A 19,291-nucleotide genomic window follows, 5' to 3' on the forward strand; every position below is an offset into this window, starting at 1 on the left:
TCCCAGGATTCTTAAATACCAGGCTAATTTCTATAATAAACTAAAGAAAAATTGTAGGAAGGTAAATTCTTTAAACGCACTTAAAAAATGGCCTGATTCTTAGGATCATGGTATTGCCACTGCTCCAATGATGTACTGAAAAGCTAAGAATTAAAACCCATTTGCTTTTATAAAAAAGAAAAGGAAAAAAACCTCTGTGCAGTATTAGAAAAGATCCTTATTTACTATCTCACAAAGTATTAAAATCCATTTTAGTGTAAATGAAGTTTTAAAAAAATTTCTTCCATACTTTCCAGCTCTACTCCCAAAAGTTTTCCAAAATAGTCATGACTTAGTTGATAAGGGCAGATGGGTACAAGCTCCTCAATTAAAGACCACATTTACCAACATCCATTATCTAAACTAAAGCACTACAGTAAGTTTTAATGTTTATCTCCTATCTTTTATTTGACTCTGTTAAATTTAACAAACATGTATTGAGCACCTACTAAGAGCCACGGAACGAAGCCAGTATTGAGGATTCAAATGTGAAAAAGAAGCAGGTCTGGTCAGCGAGATTAAATTACAGGCAAACAAGAGAACCGAACACGTAAGCAAGTAGCACCACCAGACAGAGTGGAAAATACAGAAGCACACTGGGCACAGGAAGCGGGATGCAGGTGAGATGAAAAGGCCTAGAAGAAATGACAGGAGCAGTGCTTAGAAGAACCAGTAAACATTTACAAGGCTAAGGGGAAGAGCATGTATTCAAGGGAGGAAAAGCATATGCAGAGGCAAGCATGACCTAAAATATGTAACACACTCTGAAAACAGCCGTGTCTCTTATGGCTCCGAGAAGGAAACAATGTGACCAGGGTGAAGAACTTTGCCAGAGCCACCGTACTGCATACCCAACACCTCTGGAATGGATCCTGTGGGCTACATGGGGTAAGGCAGGAATTAGGAGAATTGCATTTTTAGATGCGTTAATTTTTGAGAAAACATCCTGGAAGCAGGGTGGAAAATGGGGTGGAGGTGAGTAGGAAGTGGGAACTCCAGAAGGGCAGTGAGAGCCAGCAAGGACTTGGTGAATGAAGGCAGTACATCTGGGGCTATGAAGAAGTAAACACATTCAAATGATGACCAGACCAACAGGATCTGTTTACTGATTTATTCAGGCTGGAGATGGGAAACAATGAGAGGAATCTGGAAAGACTGCCAAATTTCTGGCTAGGGCGACAGAACAAATCGCAGCAGCACCAACTGAAAGTAGAAAACACAAGAACAGTCTAACGAGAAGGCTAATGGGTTCTGGTTTGGACAGGCTGAGTGAGGTACCTGGGTTGCATTCTGGGGGAGGGGGACGTCCACGGGAAACCGGTCAGACACCAAGGACCAAGTTAAAGGTCATCAGTTCAGAAGGCCAGGTGTAGGACTTAGATGGGCAAGAAAGAGGAATGGAAACATGAAAGACACAATGAGTATCAGAGAGAAGGCATTCTTTTCGGGGTGCCATAGCGGAAGAGTTGTAGGAACTGCAGGCACAGGAGACCCCATCCCTGATAAGAGCACTGTCTAAGAAGAAAGAAGAACGTGAGCTCAAGAACAGAGGTGCACAGATTCAAGGGGCCAAGACACACCTCTTTGATAAGAAACGTGAGAGGGAACTAAGTAAGGATGGATGTGTAGGTAAATTTGAGAGTGTGGGGAAAAAAATGAAAGGTGCTCCTGGAAACAGCGTGTGCCTTTACGTACACACAGCGAAAGGTACTAAAGAAGAGGCTCACCAGGACCGAGCAAACGGAAGGCGACACGAACACCCATGTCCTCTCCTAGTTAGTAGCCAACATACACATTCCCATGAAATTATCAACTGCCCTCTGATTGCACTTTATCTCAGGGTAATGTTCACATTATTTTCAAAAATATGTATTTTTAAAAACACATGATTATTTTAATGAAACTTGAAAAAATTATAGAAAAAATATGTAAGAAGTCATCTGAAAATGTACCGCACAATGACAGCATTTTACTTCTGGTGTTTCCCTTCTATTCTTAGGACTGCAAAATAGACAGTGTGCATGTACAACAGGTTGTTACATCTGCATGCAAGCTGGGCCCCGAGTTCCCAGGTCCTTGTTCCAGGGCCAACACTGCATTGCCCTAAACCTGTGAGCCTTTCAAGGCCCCCATGATTCCACATTTACTCCTTAGTAGTAAGGATGAGACACAGGCTTAGGCAACCTTTAAGATTCCTTCCCTCTCCAGAACAGTTCTTGAAGCTAATGCTGTTATGCCAAATAAATGTCTTCTACATGAATTACGTATTTGCCAATCACATGGTCCTTAAAAGACATATTCTGTTTTAAAAATTTAGTGGGATAACTGCTGAAATTTGAATAGTCTCTAGATTAGATGACATATTATACCTATGTTAATTTCTTAATTTTGGTAATCGAACCATGGTTATGTATAAATGCCTGCATTTTGAGGAAATACACAGTGAAATACTAAAGAAAGGCAAAAAAAGAATATCATGTCTAAAACATCAAAGTATTCAGAAAAAAGATCAATAAAGCAAATATGGTAGAAGGTTCAAGAATCTGAAGGGCATATGGATTCTTTGTGCTATTTTTGCCATTTTTCTGATATGAAAACTAAATGTAAAAAATTAGAGTAACAAGATATTGTTTGGTGGGAGTGGAGACCAAATGGGTTAAAACTTGTAAGTCTTCATCTATTATCTGATAAATTTTTTAAAAATCCTGCATTTAAAATACACAAAAGAACCTAATTAAAAAGGCCATTCAGAGGGTACCTGGGTGGCTCAGTGGGTTAAGCATTTGACTCTTGAGTTCAGCTCAGGTCATGATCTCAGGGTTGTGAGATGGAGCCCCATTTGGGGCTCTGCACTGGGAGTGGAGCCTGCTTAAGATTCTCTCTCTCCCTTTGCCCCTCTCCCTCCCTCTCTCAAACAACAAAGAAGGCCATTCAGTATGCAAAACTATTCCTTGGTCCTAAAATTTCTTGATTACTATTCTCACCATGCCATTATGATTAAACTTTAATATTCTTAGGGGGGAAAAAAAAGAAGGGCGAAGTCATTCTATTTGTCTAATGTTACAATTACTAGTCTGTCCGACTTAAAACTCCTAGCATGGTTTTAAGGAGACAAAAAAAAAATTTCCCTACTGTTAAATTCTGGGAAGAACTACTACACGTATGAATTGGCAAAAATATAAGTTATCTGAACACTAATTTTTCCCAGAGCTGGGAGTTTGTCAATGCAAGATCCAGCTACTAAATACTAAAATTCTGATATTCTTAGTTGTCAGATTTCCAAATGCTATTATACAAGTAAAAATCATTTCAAAAGCTGAGAAGAACTCTGATTCTGCCAAATGAGAGAATTACCCCATTTCCTAAGAGATACAAGTAACGAGAGTATCAGGGTAAGCCAGAAATTTCTCTACCAGAAGGTTAATTTTCCTGTAGTGTCTACATAAGTTTTCTATTAATACCCTCCGAGTTCTGGACTACAGACTGTGGGCCTAGAAAAATCAGTGCACGTTATTTCCAGGAGAAAATGACCAGTGGCACAGCTGGTCAAGCAGCAGTGTGTCCTGACACAAAAGCAAAGAACATACGTCTTTCCTGTACCGTGAATTAGCCGAATGAAGTTTTCACATCACTGAAATACTTCCAAATTTGTACCAGCAACCATCAATTTTACTGTCACACAGCTAGCATTAAGCTGGATTGATAAAAAGCGACAGAAGTAGTATACCTACTTAAGGCTTCTGAGATTAAAGATTCCCTTATGATTCATTCAAGGTTTATTCTATGCCAACTCTGTGCCAGGCCCAGTGAAGGTGCTCTACACGCAAAAACTCAGAACTCGAATGCCACAGCAGACGGACCTGCAGTCTGCTGTAGGATACACGCGAATACACAACTGAAAAGATAGGGATCAGAAATCAGTGCTCTCACTCCAGTGCTGACAGCCAAGATGCAAAAGCTCTGAATTTCCAAAAAACCTCAAGAAAAGATTTGTGGAAGTAGTGAGTCTACAGACAGCAAACACGCTGACAGTTCACTTTGTTAAATGGGTCGGATGGAACAGAACAGCTTCTCAAACAGAAAGCAAAGAGAACCAAAAGAATTTAAGTGTATTCAGAGAACAATGTAACAGTTTGCTCAACTAAGAAAACAAGGGAATGCTTATTATACATAATTTAAAAATGCAAATACAAATTTTTAACTCTGCTTCTGGAAGTAGCCTTTATTAACACCTTCCAAGAAGCATTAGTAACCCGATCTAGGGTGAAAGATAAATCTGGTATACAAAGTCAGAGATCTAAAATCAATAAAGGCTTCAGAGAGTATTAAGTGATATTAAATGTTTCTAGGATCAGAATGAAAACTATATAATAAATAGTAGGGGAAACAGACTGTCAAAACCTTGCTTACTTTGTAAGATATTTGTTTGGGAGATCTGAATTTTAGGAAAACTGAGAGGACCTTGAGAACAGGAACTGAGTTCTTGATTTCTGTCTATAGGAGCTGGTTCATAGTAGGTGCTCAATTAATTTCCGTATAATCAACCAACCAATCAATCTTAAATAAAGAAACAAGTTTTAAGACAGCTTAGAACAAAAGCCAGTGCAGTATTTAAGAGGGTAAACAAACTAATGGTTCTGAAACTAATAATACATAGGACTGTTTTTTTTTTGTTTGTTTGTTTGTTTTTTGAAGTTAGGAAGTAAAACTACAAAAAAAGCTTTTACGGTATTTAATACAACTCCTTCCTTAGCCAGAAATTCTCTCTTCCCTCCCTTCTACCATTAACACAATTCAATAAAGTCTAACAATATAGTGAAAATACAATGCTACAAAAAGTACTGACTTGACATTAAGACATACCTCATTACAATGGAAGAGGAATTAAGGTTTGTAGGTAAAAGATAACTACCTTTAAATATCTCTTCCAGTAATGTCCTACATAGGCAGTCAGTACAACCACTGGCCACGGTAATCACTCCAACTATTTTTGTCAATAAAGTTTTACTGGTACGCAGCCAAGCCCATCCACTTACATGCGGTCTATGGCTGCTTTCATCCTACAAAGGCAGAGGTTAGCAGTTGTGCCAGAGACTGAAAATATTTATTATTTGGCCTTTTACAGAAAGTTTGCTGACCCCTGACCTAAAAAATTCTCTGTAAATTTATATTTTCACTTACTAGACTCTCCAGATTTAAAAATAAAGTAATAGTCTTTGCACAATTAGGTAGTGAACAAAGTACACTGACTTTAAAAATGAAAAACAGAACATTTCCCCCCATCATCATTTTTGTCAAACTCCTTGCAGCAGCTGTTTTTCAAAAGAACTGACAGAATTTGCTTGCTAGGAAGACAGGTTTAGAGTGATTTTCTTCCTTTACAAAAAACAGTACCTCAGGTTTGTTTGGCTATTCAGCAGGACAGTAGGAGAACGGGCAAAAAGGTAAAACAAGGCAGCAGAGAAGAAAGGAAGAACTGCCAAATCAAAACACCAAGAAAGCAAATATCACAGTATCAAGACCTACAGAAGAAAATGTCCATTAGCATCATGACAAGGGAGGGACAAGACACTATGGTAACTCAAGCATTATAGTAGGGACTGTTTCAAAAACAGGTTCTAAATTATTTCAAGTGCACACCTGTAAAAGTGTGTATTTCCCATGTGCTAAATTAGGCTTGATTTCTTTTTTCCCGAGTATATAGTATAATAAATTTTAAAAGCTGAAACTCAGAATTTTTTAATGTAAAAAAATTTAAAAAATCAGAGTTGTCATTTTTATTTTAAAATTAGTTGCCCTATTACACTTAAAGTTGATATTCTAGTTAATCAGTACATCAGCTGATCATTATAATACTTTCCCCCTAGATTGAGAGAGTATAATCCTCATTCTGCAGGCAGAGTTCAAGATCCACAATTAAATTAATTGACTGAAAGGAAAAATAATAGTAAAAAATGGACTACATACTAAAACATATTCCTAAATTAGGTTTTACCCCTTAAAACACTAAACACTTTAAACTGTAGAACAATTACTTCATCAATTCCAAATGTCAATAAATGGTTTACTAGGTAACTAATTTATTAAATAAACATTCAAAAATTATAATCACATCTGTCATTTATACTTTTCTCTATGGCCGGGACCAAGCTCAGTGTGCTATGCGTGTCTTCACCTTCTCACTTAAGATGTAACTAACCAAAGAGACATTTAACAAATGTATTTAAAATATAGCTCTTTAAAAGTATCTACCCATTTTTACAATCAAGAGAAATAACAAAGTCTCCAAAAAGAACATTTATTATAGAAGAAATGAAAAATACGTTCACAAGCAATAAAGCTGGAAAGTGAAGTTAAAAAAAAATCATACCTATTTTTGTCTTCTACTGATGTATCTTCTGAGCTTTTGCTTTCTTCTTTAAAATACTGGCCTGAGCTAGATGGATTAGCAAAAGTAGATATGAAAGGTCCCAGAGACTGAAAAGCCGCTTGGCGAACCTACAAAGAAAAAGAGGACAGTAATAAAACTTAAAATTAAGGGATTATTCACAGTCTACTTACCATATACTAAATATGGTTAAAATAGTAATAAGGTAATTTCTACAAAGCCTTCCCACATTCAGAACTATATATCACTCTTCTGCTAGGATTTAGAAATTCTTCATAAACTATTTTTTTACTTTCAATTTTTTAAAATCTAGCTGGAATATTTATACCATGAGAATATAAATATGAGATCCCCCAGAGTATCTCCATGGAACTAAAGGACATCCTGCAGCATTTTCCAGGAAAACAGAAGAAAATGAAGACTGCCAAACAGAAAATATAGAGCAATAAAGTTGACACAACATGATAAATCCATTTCATGTTTTCTGCTAGGCAAGACTATAATCTGCTTTCTACAAGGAAACAAGACAGATGTGTCAGAACTATGGACGCACTTATCAGAAACAGAATACTGACTTAAAATATATTTCACAAAAATCTGGATGCACATATTACTGTTATCCATGAATGTCTCAAGTAGGAGAGCAGAAAAAAGGGTTAAGAATTTTATTTCATATTATATTCCTGTATTATTTTTGTAATCTTGATTAAAAAAAAAACTGGGGGAGAGAGGTTTTATGAAAGGAAGCAGAAGGAGGAGACAATCTGAAAGAGGCAACTATGATGGGAGAAACCGCAAACCAATTTCTCTAAGACCTTGCTCTTGAGGAATAACAATACCTTTTCCATGGTTTAAAATGAGGATTACAGGGGTGCCTGGGTGGCTCAGTGGGTTAAGACTCTGCTTTTGGCTCAGGTCATGATCCCAGGGTCCTGGGATCAAGCCCCGCATCAGGCTCTCTGCTCAGCAGGGAGCCTGCTCCCCCCCGCCCCCCGCCTGCCTTCTCTGCCTACTTGTGATCTCTGTCAAATAAATAAAATCTTAAAAAAAAAAAAAAAACGATGATTACATGACATGTGTAAATTCTGCAAAGGCAAATACATGTGAAGTTTGCCTATTATTAGTATTTACCTTCTGGGGGAAGCAGACAAAAAATGATTCAATTGATTTTTTAAAAAAGGCTAGAATTATATACAAGATAGCAAAGAGAAGCGTATGTGTGAACTTACAGGTCCTTTTCTCCTTTAGAGTCAATAAAATGTTACTTCTATAAAAACATAAAAGGTAACTTTCAAAATTATATGCAAGAGTTTAGTCTACTCTGGATACTGTTAAAACTCTGAACTTGTCTCAAACCCTTACCAGATTTATATACACTTCAAATGACAGATTTTCAGGAGTCCATTTTTTTTTTAAGTTTTATTTATTTATTTGACAGAGAGAGAAAGATCACAAGGCAGAGAAGCAGGCTGAGGGGGAAGAGGAAGCAGGCCCCCTGCTAAGCAGCGAGCCCAATGCGGGGCTCTATCCTAGGACTCTGGGATCATGACTTGAGCCAAAGGCAGAGACTTAACCAACTGAGCCACCCAGGCACCCCCAGGAGTCCTTCATTTTAATATAAACATATTCCCAAATTAGCAGGAAATACTGTGTATCACTAAGCCAAGACAATGATAAAGTAAAAATGAAAATTTCAAATAAGCCACATAATTTTTTCTAACAATCTTATACATTTTAAACATTAAAGTCGTGCTAAGGCTTAACAGTCTTTCCTCTTTGTGGAGTCTGTCTGGAAAATGCATATGGTAAGGTCCTGAGAACTATTTCAGGCATAACAGCATAAGGAGAGCCACTCACCCACTCTCCAGTGAAATCGTTGAAAATGGGGGAGAAAAAACCCAAAAACAACCCACCCCAAACCCCACCAAGTAAAACCTCTGGAAATAGCCCTTAGGACAGACAACAAAAGAGGGAATATCTATAAATATTCAGTAAAGCCAGTCAGTGGTATTTGAATCAGGGAGGCAGAACCTCTACTGCAGACTGTGATGGCCAGCAGCAATGGCCTCCCCCTCTTCTAGCCTCCAGCCAGAGGACTTTTGAGGTTTATCATCCTGTCCCCCGCTACCTGTTGGGCATACCTTCTTCTGCACAATGCCCACTGGTAGAATGGAAGCTCTACCTTGGACATGGCTCAGAACCCTGGGCTCTGAGAATACTCAGAATATAGTCCCTGCCCCAGCTTGTAAGACCAGGATAGATGAGCCAAGAGAACCTGGGGCTGCTGTCCCTCCCACTCTCATCAAAATGAGGTCATCCCAGGATGGGAGGTAGGCATGTAGACATGTCCAAAGCTGTGCCTCCTGGAGGGGGGAATAAGAATCCACTAACACATTCCAGCCAGTCACTAAACAAACAAGTAACAGTAACAAGCCCCAGAGAGGGATAGAAGTACCCAAATCTGCTGTATTATCTAAAATGACCAGGTTAACAAAAATTATAAAGCATGCAAAGGAACAAAGAAGTATAATCCATACAATGGGGAAAAAATTAAGGGACAGAAAGTATGTGTGAGAACACTAAGATGTTGGACTTAGAAAAAAACTTCGAAGTGACCATTATAAATTGTTCACAGAATGAAAGGAAAGCATGAGTAAAGAAGTAAAGGAAGGTATGAGGACATGAAGAGAACCAGATGGAAATTCTGGAGCTGAAAGGTATAATGACTGAAATAAAAACTCACCACATAAACTTAAGTAGTTCTGAACTGGTAGGAAAAAAAAGAATGAGGAAACTCAAGGTATATTAATAAAGTTTAGCAATGAACAGAGAGAAAAAAGAAAATGAGGAAAAATGAACAGAATCTCAGAAAATGTGGGACTCCATTAAGTGCACCATTATATGTGTAATGGGAATACCAGAAGAGAAAAGACACAGTATTTGAAGAAATGATGGCTCAAAATGTTCCCAAATTTATTAAAAATCAGTAATTTACACATGAAAGCAGCTCAACATGTAGGATAAATTAAGAAATCTACAAACACATCATAGTGAAAATGCCAAAAGTCAAAAGCAAGAAGATATTGAAAGTGGCAAAAGGAAAGTAACATACCACTTACAAGAGAACCTCAATAAAATAAACCTAACTTCCTGCGAAAACAAGAGAGATCAGAGGGCAGAGGGTAAGACACAAGGTGTTTGAAGAAACTGAAAACAAAACAAAACAAAACAAAACAAAAACACCCTGTTAACCAAGAGCCCTGTACCCAACAAAGCTAACTTTCAAAAATGAAAGCAAAATACAGACATACCCAGATAAGCAGAAACAGAATTTGTTGCTACCACATTTACAGGACAATAAATACAAAAGGAAGCTCTTCAGGTTAAAAGCCAGTTACCCTGGATGGTAACTCAAAGAAGGAAGGATGATCTCAAACTACTAACTTAATCTTCTGCCTCAATACATTGGAAAAATAAAGAGCAGCAGAAGAGAGGGTATAATATAGATTAGAGTGGAAGCTAATGAAATAAAGAACAGAAATAAAGAGAACACTGATGAAACTAAAGCTTTAAAAAGATGAACAGAACAGACAAACCTTCAGCAGTATGGCCAAGAGACAAAGACACTAGAACCAGAAAGAAGGGACATTACTACTGACGTTACAGAAATACCAAGTTTATGAAGAAAATACTACAGATCATATACCAGCAAATTAGATAACTTACATAAAACAAATTCCTAGACAAACTACTAAAACTGACTCAAGAAAAAATAATCTGAATAAGTCTCTAACAAGTGAAGATTATCTGAATAACCTTATAACAAGTAAAGAGATTAGGAAACACAAAACAAACAAAACTACATACAAAGAAAAAGTCCAAACTGAGCCGGTATCATAGCTGAATTCTATTCAACATTTAAATGAGAACACTGATTCTTCACAAATTCTCTGAAAACAAAGAGGAGGGAGCCCTTCCCAACTTGTTTTATGAGGCCATTATTACCCTGTTAACAAAACAACCCCCCCCCCAAAAAGCCACAAGAAACTATAGACCATTATTTCTTATAATATGGAAATAAAAACCCCTAACAAAATAGTATCAAATAGTCTAGCAAGATATCAAAAATTATTACACTCTGGCCAGGTGAGACTTACCAAAGGTTTAATGCCTGAAAATCAATATACCACATCATATCCTTAGAATGAATGTGATTTCTATTTGTACGGAAGTTTTTTCCAGTTAAAAAAGTTAATATAGTAGTTTGCCTGTCTACTCCTAAAACAATTACCAATAACATAATTATTTCTTAAATCATGAAATCAAAATCATGTTTTGTGTAAAATGTATTATTCTACAGAAATGAGAATTAGACAAAACCCTACCCAACGTGAAGGATCACTGATCAAATTAATAAACAGTGCTGACAGCTTAGTCCGTCGGATTTCTTGACATGTCGCACAGGAAACTGCCATGAAGCATTCGGCACAAGCCTTCCGGACTCCCCACACGTTATCAGAACAAAGCTGGAAAAACCTGGGCAGCTACGCAAGGACAGTGGTATGTTAGGCAGACAACATGGGTTTCAGCGATTCATTTTATTTCATTTTCTGCTTTCACAGTGTTTTAAAATACTAGATTTTCCTGTAACAATTTAGAAGACCTGTTTCGTATTAAAACTCAGCAATATGAAATAAATCACACCTCATTCATAGCCCTGCTGACTGGAAAAGCAGAAACAACAAAGATAGCTTCAGTTTCATGCAAAAGTTTGTACCTAAGCTGTTTTGCCTAATGGATGGTTTCAGAAACTCTTTAAGTAGGTTAACTGGTACACGAAGCATGTATATCCCAGGCAATAACCATTTAAAAATAACAAGCTGTAGATTTGTCACTAGAATACTTGAGAGTTGCAATAAAATTACAGATTTCTTCGAGTACAATTGATTTGTTTAGTAGAAATGGGAGAGGTAAAAATAAATCAATGGTCCTTACATATCACATATCTGAATTTTTAACAAACTATAATCAAAACACAATTCAAGTGCCTACATTATAGAAATGTAAACTCCCAAACTCAGAGTCGTTATTATTTTTCTGGTTCACATTCATGAGACTGTGTTAATAAAATGTGGGGGTAAATGTATGCATTTTAAACTTTATGTACTACTCTTTAATGGACTGCTTACCCCTCTGTTACCCCTTTATCTCTGCACTACTCACCAACATCTCCTCAGTAGCTTGCTGGCCAACTACACTGCAGATATCTCCAAAATTGGCAGCACAGACCTGACAACAGAAGCATGACTGACATTTCAAAATCATCCAAACACAGGGCTTTTAAAACAATCTTTTAAGTTTCACATATCAATACAGTAACCAGTATAACCATGTGTTCTTAAACAAACAAAATGCCTAAAAAATACCTTTCGAACATGAAACATTCTGCAATCACAGCACATCTCACAAAACCTAGGGAGGATAAGACGCTCTGTAATGTCCTTCCCAACCATGGGAGCCATTTTGCACATTATCTAAAATGGATAAGAACAAAAGCACACTGAAAACATCTTTAAACTAAGACTTTTCCAGTTAAGTCTGCTAACTTATCAAAAGTATATACTTTAGAAAATATAATGGGTTGTGGCATCATTTTCCCGCATATATCACAAACAACATTCATCTTATTTATCCAGGTTCAAGGGAGAAAAATAGATATTTACTACTATCAATAATTACCAAATGCACAGTAAACCCAGAGATAATCTGAAAAATTTCATTTCTGAGTATAGTTTCAATCATATTATTTTGCCCGGTAACTTTAACAGTAAGAAAACAAATGGTCACTGTTCAAAGGAAAGATGATCCACAAGAAGAATTTGGGCTCAGTATACTTGTACTGCTAAGAGAAGACTCTCTAGAGGCAGTCCTTACCTTGCAAAGTACCAAGTTAACAGAAACTCGTGCAAAAGAGAACTGTGTCCCTTGGTTCTAATGAAGACAAGGACCCAGTTTCAACACGCAGTTTCAGGTAACGCAGTCTCAGGCAAATGAGGATGAACTATGTTTGAAAATTGGCCCAGTGTTATTTAAATAAATACTCCACTCCACCCTCCAGTTAGTACAGAAAGACATCTGATGGTCTGTTATTACTATACCTACTCCTAGCCCATACAAACATGATGAGAAGTAAGAGAAGGATTCTCTACATAGAAAAATCCCAAGGACTCTACAGAAAAGCCACTAGAACAAATAAGTGGGCTTAGGAAATTTGCAGGGCATATACCAGAACCAAAAATGAACCAAGGAAATGAAAACATTTAAAAACAGTATCATTCACAACAATATTAAGAAACACGGTTCAACAAAATACAGAAATGCTGTCTACTGAAAACTACAAAACATTGAGGAAAAACATCAAACACGTAATTAAATGGGGAAATCGACCATACTCATGGATTGTTAGGTGGGTGATTATCTCCAAACTGATTTATAGATTCAACACAATCCCTATCAAAATCCCAGCATCCTCACAACTGGTGGTAACATCTGTATTTCCCAAATTCCAAAGCCAGTTTTGTTCTTTGACTCTATACTGTTTCTAAGCATTTTCAAGCCCTAAAGATCTGAAGTTACATCCTGTATCACTGATCTAACGTAATTAAATTAATCAGAATGAACTGTCTCCAAGATAGAGAACAACTAGAAAGCTAGGATGTGCAGAACATGATAAAATAAATAAACCGACTGTAGAAGAATCCTGGGTTTCATTCTAGTGCTGGATATAGTCCATTAGTTATAATGTGTCACTATTATTAAGTCCCATAAAAATAAAAGAGCAAGTTAAACTCTCCTCAGTTATGCAAAAACTGATTTTCTTCATTGAGGAACTTGTGAAATAAAAAAAAAAAATTCTACACTTTGGAATGTGACAGAGGTGCTGATTGTACAACATGGTGAATGTACTAAATGCTAACTTAATTGTACACTTTAAAATGGTTTTTCATTATGTGAATTTCATTTCAATAAAAGTGATATTACTGAAAAGTATCTAAATTTACTATTAACTGGCATGGAGTATCTAAAAAATAAAATAATGGAATCAAGACATTTCCAAGGGAAAGGGGACTATAGAAATAACTTAATTCATCCTAATGATCCAGAAACATTACCCAATTTTTGTGTAATTCTTTTCATATCTACAAAGATGCTATTATTTTAGGGTTTTATTTTTTATTTTATTTTTAGGTAATCTCTACACCCAACGTGGGGTTCGAACGCATAACCCTAAGACGAAGAATCACACATGCCACCAACTGAGCCAGCCAGATGTCCCTATTTTAGCTTTAAACAGTAAACTCTCACTTTCCAAGTAGATCTGAAATTTTAGATGGACTTGTTAAACCGGACTTTGTTATGTACATGATTTAATCCATGTGTTTTTCTTATCTTCACAATTTCTATCACATATTATATATCATTATAAAATTACTTGCCTCACTATCCTTCCCCCAAGGACCACACTGTCAAGGGCAGGAGCTTTTTTTTTTTTTTTTTTTTCCTGTGCTTACATAGTGCCTAAAAAAGTGTAACCAATGTTACTTTATCCAATACTGGGTTTTTGTGTTTTTTGTTTTAACTGCACTGATTAGTTCTCCCATCTTCTTTTTCCGTAATAATGAATTTACAGTTACTTATTATTCTCTTGCTGCAAATCTTGCTTTCTCAGAGCCCTGCGATAGAGCTCATCTAATTCACAGATGCAAAGCACAACATGGGGCCCGCAGAACACAGACCTCTTTTATATGCCTATGTCCCTCTCTAGCCCTTTCTAATGCTCTGGGGCTACTGTGATACCTAATAAACTCCACAGCATATACTACAATATTTGAGCACCTCCTATTTGTCAAAACAGTGATGAACTTTTGCCTGTTAAAGAAAAAGTGTCTTCTACTTACAGCCACAGCTTCTGTTTTCACATCATCGTTGCTATCTGGGGCAGTTAGCTCTATGAGGACGGGGCACACTTTGGTCTCCACATCAAATCGCTCAATTAACTCCTGCTCCAGCAGAGCCAGCAAAGCTGCCTGACTTGTTTTTCTTACCTAGGAAAAAATTAGAATAAACCAAGTACATACATGATGTAACAAGACCCTACTACTTGTTTTTCACGAAAGTGAAGACTTTTCATCTCGACTTAAAAGGATTCATAACTGGCAAAACTTTGCAAATAAAAAACTTGTTGCTATTTTCTCCAGCTATTGCCAAGACAGAACTTGGCAGACTATGATGCAACAAATGAACTGGAAAAGGAAAGCCATCCTTGTGGGGTGCCCAGGTGGCTCAGCTGGTTGGGCGCCTGACTCTTGATCCCAGACCCTGGGACTGAGCCCTGCATTGGGTATCCTACTCAGCAGGAAGTCGGTTTCTCTCCCTCTCCCTCTGCCCCTCCTCCCAGCTCACATGCTATCACATGTGCAAAAGGAAAGCTACCCCTGTGAACGGTGACTCTCTAATTAGCAAACTTTCTGAGGGGCACCCATGAGGGTACCATATAAGAATGCAGCTACAGGGCACTGTCTTATCATGGCATTAAGGGGACTTTCTAGATTTGCCAGACTCTCAACATATCTTGTCTAAGACACAAAGTCATTTTGAAAAACAGAATAATGAAGCTGAGGAGGAAAAAGCACTCAAATGAGACCAGCTAGGGGAGGCCATTCTACATACAACATGGTAAATGTAAGAATATGTAAATGGCACTCTTACCTGATTATTCTGATCTGCAAGATATCTAACCACAATAGGTAGTAAGTATTTGGAAAAAGCATATGGGATTGAAGGCCGGTTTTCTTGACAAAACAACGCAATATGAGGCACCTGTTCCATCAGCTCTGCTCTCACCGTCGGTTCTATTGAAATAACAGAAATGTGAACAAACACATTATCCCAAATTCACAAAATCTTTGCCTGGGCGTAAGACTATTCAGGAAAGCTCTGGACTTCCATCCTCAGCATAAAAGGGACTTACACAGTGTTCTCTAACTCTAGGATCCTTTTTCACAATCATATGCATATGCAGGTCAACCCCTCAAGTAAAAGGAAGATCCTACTCCCATCGCCAGGCTTCTATCTTCCTACTGTGCACTAAGTATGCAATCATTTCCTATTATGACCAAATTTATCCATCACCTACATTGTGTCACATATGCTAGGGGTTAAATATCCAATATTCACATCAACAAAATATGTAATATCTATGAACTATTTAAGAGCCTCCTAGGACAAGTCATAAGGACTGGTTCCTAACCTAAATTTAATCAATGAATACAGAATTTATAGTTAAATTTAACTAAGACTAAAATAAAGTAGACCAATCAATTTAAAGAAACAAAAGATCTGAAAGACCCAAGTACGTACAGCAAATTTAAGAATGACAAATATAGCATTTCAAATCTCTGGGTTTCAAAAGGAGGAACTGCCTAAAAGTAATGGCAGGAGAATCAGTTACGTGAGAAAAAAGGGTGATTCCTATCCTGCATATCATACATGAATTATAATTAAAGTTCCAAACTTTTTTTTTAAAGATCAAAAGCACTAAAAGACAACATTTAAAAAAAAATGTTAAATCTTGAGGTGAGAAGCCATTCCAAGGTAAACAAAACCCCCACACCAACTTTGAGACCAATTAATTCCACTTTATAAAGCCTCCATTATAGACAACAGGTACCATACTGAGTTAAAAGGCAAGCTGGTCTGAGAGAAAATACACATATAACAAAGTATTAATAACTAAATATACAAAGAACCCATTGTTCAAATGAACACAAGGAAGAAAATAAGGATAAGGACAGGTAGTTCTCAGAAGAAATGCAAATGACCAAGACACATACAGACATGACAGATTATCAATACAATTCATTACATCAGACTTAATTAGAAATTTGGTATTAATGATTATATCATTACAGTTACTTTAAGGTAAATATGCATGCATGGGTCCAGAGGAACTTTAGATTTCAACAAACAAAAATTAATGAAAGTATCAGGAGAAAATGCACTAGCATCTTACAAAGCTAAGAATCTTATCAACAAACCAATATTTGGAATTTCTATTACATGGTTCTGCCATTTGAAGTTAGACAGTAAATGAACAAAATAGTGCTTCTGTTTTGAAAAATAATTAGTTAAAAAAAAAGACATAGGCCTCTCCTTTTCCTCACTGACCCTGTATTTGCTTACATGGACCTAATAATTATACATATTTTTGAAGCAAAAGAAGGATACAAGTTACAGTTCTGGTTAAGAATGAAATCAGTAGGGGTGCCTGGGTGGCTCAGTTGGTTGGGCCTTTGGCTCAAGTCATGCTCTCACCCACATCAGGCTCCTTGTTCAGCCAAGAGTCTGCTTCTCCCTCTTCCTTGGTCCCTCCCCACTGCTCAGTCCCTCTCTTAAATAAATAAAATCTTAAAAAAAAGAAAAAAAGAATGTGATCAGTAACTTTTCTTTCTTCAAAAACCTGGTTAGGCAAACAGACCAATGGAACAAAACAGAGTCAAGAAATGAACACACTGTGAGTCATATGGGAGGAACTGAAGTGCTGGGGAGGGATTTCAGAGCTACTATGATGGCTGAAGAGAATGAAGAAAAAGGGAGTTGAGTCCAAGGTCTCTAACTTGATAAGCTGGGCTGATCGTGACTACTGAAAAATACAGTTGTAAAATCAATGCATATATTCCATTCTCTTAAGCAAACAAGGAGCTTAGAACCTTTAAGTCTTTCATCTGCCTTATCCTTATCAACTTTTATCTTGATTTTTTTATTTCCCTGAAGTTATTACTCATAGTTTTAGGATTTTTATAGAGCAAATGCTTGTTTAAATTTACTACTAATTTAGTAAGTTTTTTTTCCATCCAACTCTTTTCTGTTTGAATTTTTAAAAATCTATACATACAGTTACACACCAACATGATAAGCTTCAGAAGTATAAAGAAGCTAGACACAAAAAAACATTTTCAGTATGATTCCATATAAAAGTTCAGAGGGGAAAATTAATCTATACACTTAGGGGTCAAACATGGATTTACCTTGCGAAAGAAGAACAGGACAGAAATGAGAAGGTGCCCTGAAATGGTTTCCGGGATGCTAGTTTTATCTCTTGATCTGAGTAGTAATTACATGGGCCTTCATTTTGCTTTTCTTCATGGGGCCGAAAATTTATAGTCCATGTACATTTTTTTGTTTTTGAAAGATTTTATTTATTTATTTGACAGAGAGAGATGACAAGTAGATAGAGAGGCAGGCAGAGAGAGAGGAAGAGAAGCAGGCTCCCTGCTGGGCAGAAAGCCAGATGCAGGGCTCGATCCCAGGACCCTGAGATCATGACCTGAGCCAAAGGCAGAGGTTTTACCCACTGAGCCAGCCAGGCACCCCAGTCCATATACTTTTTGTAGTGAGTTTTATTCAATATTAAAGTAACAGAGCCCCCCAGCAAGTGTTCCTGTTGCCCATCTATGTCACCAAGTGTCTGTACTGGTACATTACTGTTCTATATCATAAAAACACACTCTAGGATGTCACGGTATGGACCCCTACAATCTAGGCCTCGACTGCCTTATTGAACAGCCTCATTATTTTAAGCCATAGACTCAATAAACTACCTGTTGACCAAATGGGCCACTATTTTGAACTCCTTAATCCTCTAAACCAGTCTTTCCTTCTCCTGAGTATGCGGTTTCCCTTCTCTGTACCTCATCATTCTACTAAATTTCACTAAATGTCACTAACTTTCTGAAACCAGCACCAACTCTCCCTGTTATAAAGTATTATTTTTAAGTTATTTGCATTCATTAAACTGTTAATTTGATGACAGGAATTCTTATTCACCTTAGTAACTGCTCTAGCATTTATTCTAGAATCTGGCCTAGGTCTGTGCACTGTATTATGCTTATCAAATGAACAAAAAAATGTGAAAGTCAATAGAAAAGTCAATAGTTTTAGTCAATAGAAAGTCAATAGTCATATTTACCATGAACTCAACAACTTGAGAGTATATTTAAAAATATATATATACAGTTGACCCTTGAACAACTAAGGGGCTGGGGCACTGACCCCTCCCTGTGTAGAAAATCCACATAAAACTTTTGACACCCCCAAAACCTGACTACTATTAGCCTACTGTTGACTGAAAGCCTTACCAATAACAAGTCGATTAACATGTACTTTTTATGTTTATATTGTATGCTGTATTCTCACAATAAAGTAAGCTAGGGAAAAGAATATGTTATTAAGAAAATCATAAGGAAAATACATTTAAAGTACTATACTCATCGAAAAAAATCTATCAATGGACCTGAACAGTTCAAACCCATGTTCTAGGGTCAACTATATATAGATAAATATATTTATAAAAACAAGTACTATGGGTGACAAACAGGTAAAAGAAAATAAACACAAATTTCTCCCTAAAGAATATCTATTCTAATAACTAAGAAAGGAATAGCCACAATGCAAAAAATAAGTAAGTGAAAATTATAATTGATGAGATTCTCCTAAAACCATTCTGGAACAAGCATACATATATGAGCAAGTACATATATCATCATTAGATGTCACCATTAGACAGATTATTTGTAAACTTATGAATTTTTTCCTATAGGAAAATAAACAAAACACTTAAGGCTTTTGTAAATAGTAAAACATAGTCCCTTAAAACAAATTGCTCACCAAAAGATGAGCCCATCTAAAAATTAAAAATCAGAGTGCTTACATGCCAAAAAGTTTGTTAGAAAGTGAAAAATAACACATTTTAATAAAGAGATAACGGGTTTAAGAAATAAATATTATTTATTTTTGAATTGTTTC

The 19,291-nt window shown here is 36.7% G+C and overlaps 1 protein-coding gene across 7 annotated transcripts in view; it reads right to left on the reverse strand.

Annotated features, from left to right (window-relative positions):
- The window catches only part of PPP4R1 (protein phosphatase 4 regulatory subunit 1), a 61,582-nt gene that overhangs the window by 19,840 nt on the left and 22,451 nt on the right, over window positions 1–19,291 (reverse strand). For all 7 annotated transcript variants that reach the window (XM_032309379.1, XM_032309381.1, XM_032309378.1 and 4 more), the window contains 6 exons: window positions 15,197–15,339; window positions 14,386–14,532; window positions 11,854–11,961; window positions 11,651–11,716; window positions 10,813–10,971; window positions 6,410–6,537 (listed from right to left, as the gene is read on the reverse strand). In XM_032309379.1, the coding sequence (XP_032165270.1) occupies window positions 6,410–6,537; window positions 10,813–10,971; window positions 11,651–11,716; window positions 11,854–11,961; window positions 14,386–14,532; window positions 15,197–15,339 (751 nt within the window). The remainder of the gene's footprint in view (window positions 1–6,409; window positions 6,538–10,812; window positions 10,972–11,650; window positions 11,717–11,853; window positions 11,962–14,385; window positions 14,533–15,196; window positions 15,340–19,291) is intronic.

The sequence above is a fragment of the Mustela erminea genome, chromosome 13 (genome assembly GCF_009829155.1).
Source record: "Mustela erminea isolate mMusErm1 chromosome 13, mMusErm1.Pri, whole genome shotgun sequence".
Lineage (NCBI taxonomy): Eukaryota > Metazoa > Chordata > Mammalia > Carnivora > Mustelidae > Mustela > Mustela erminea.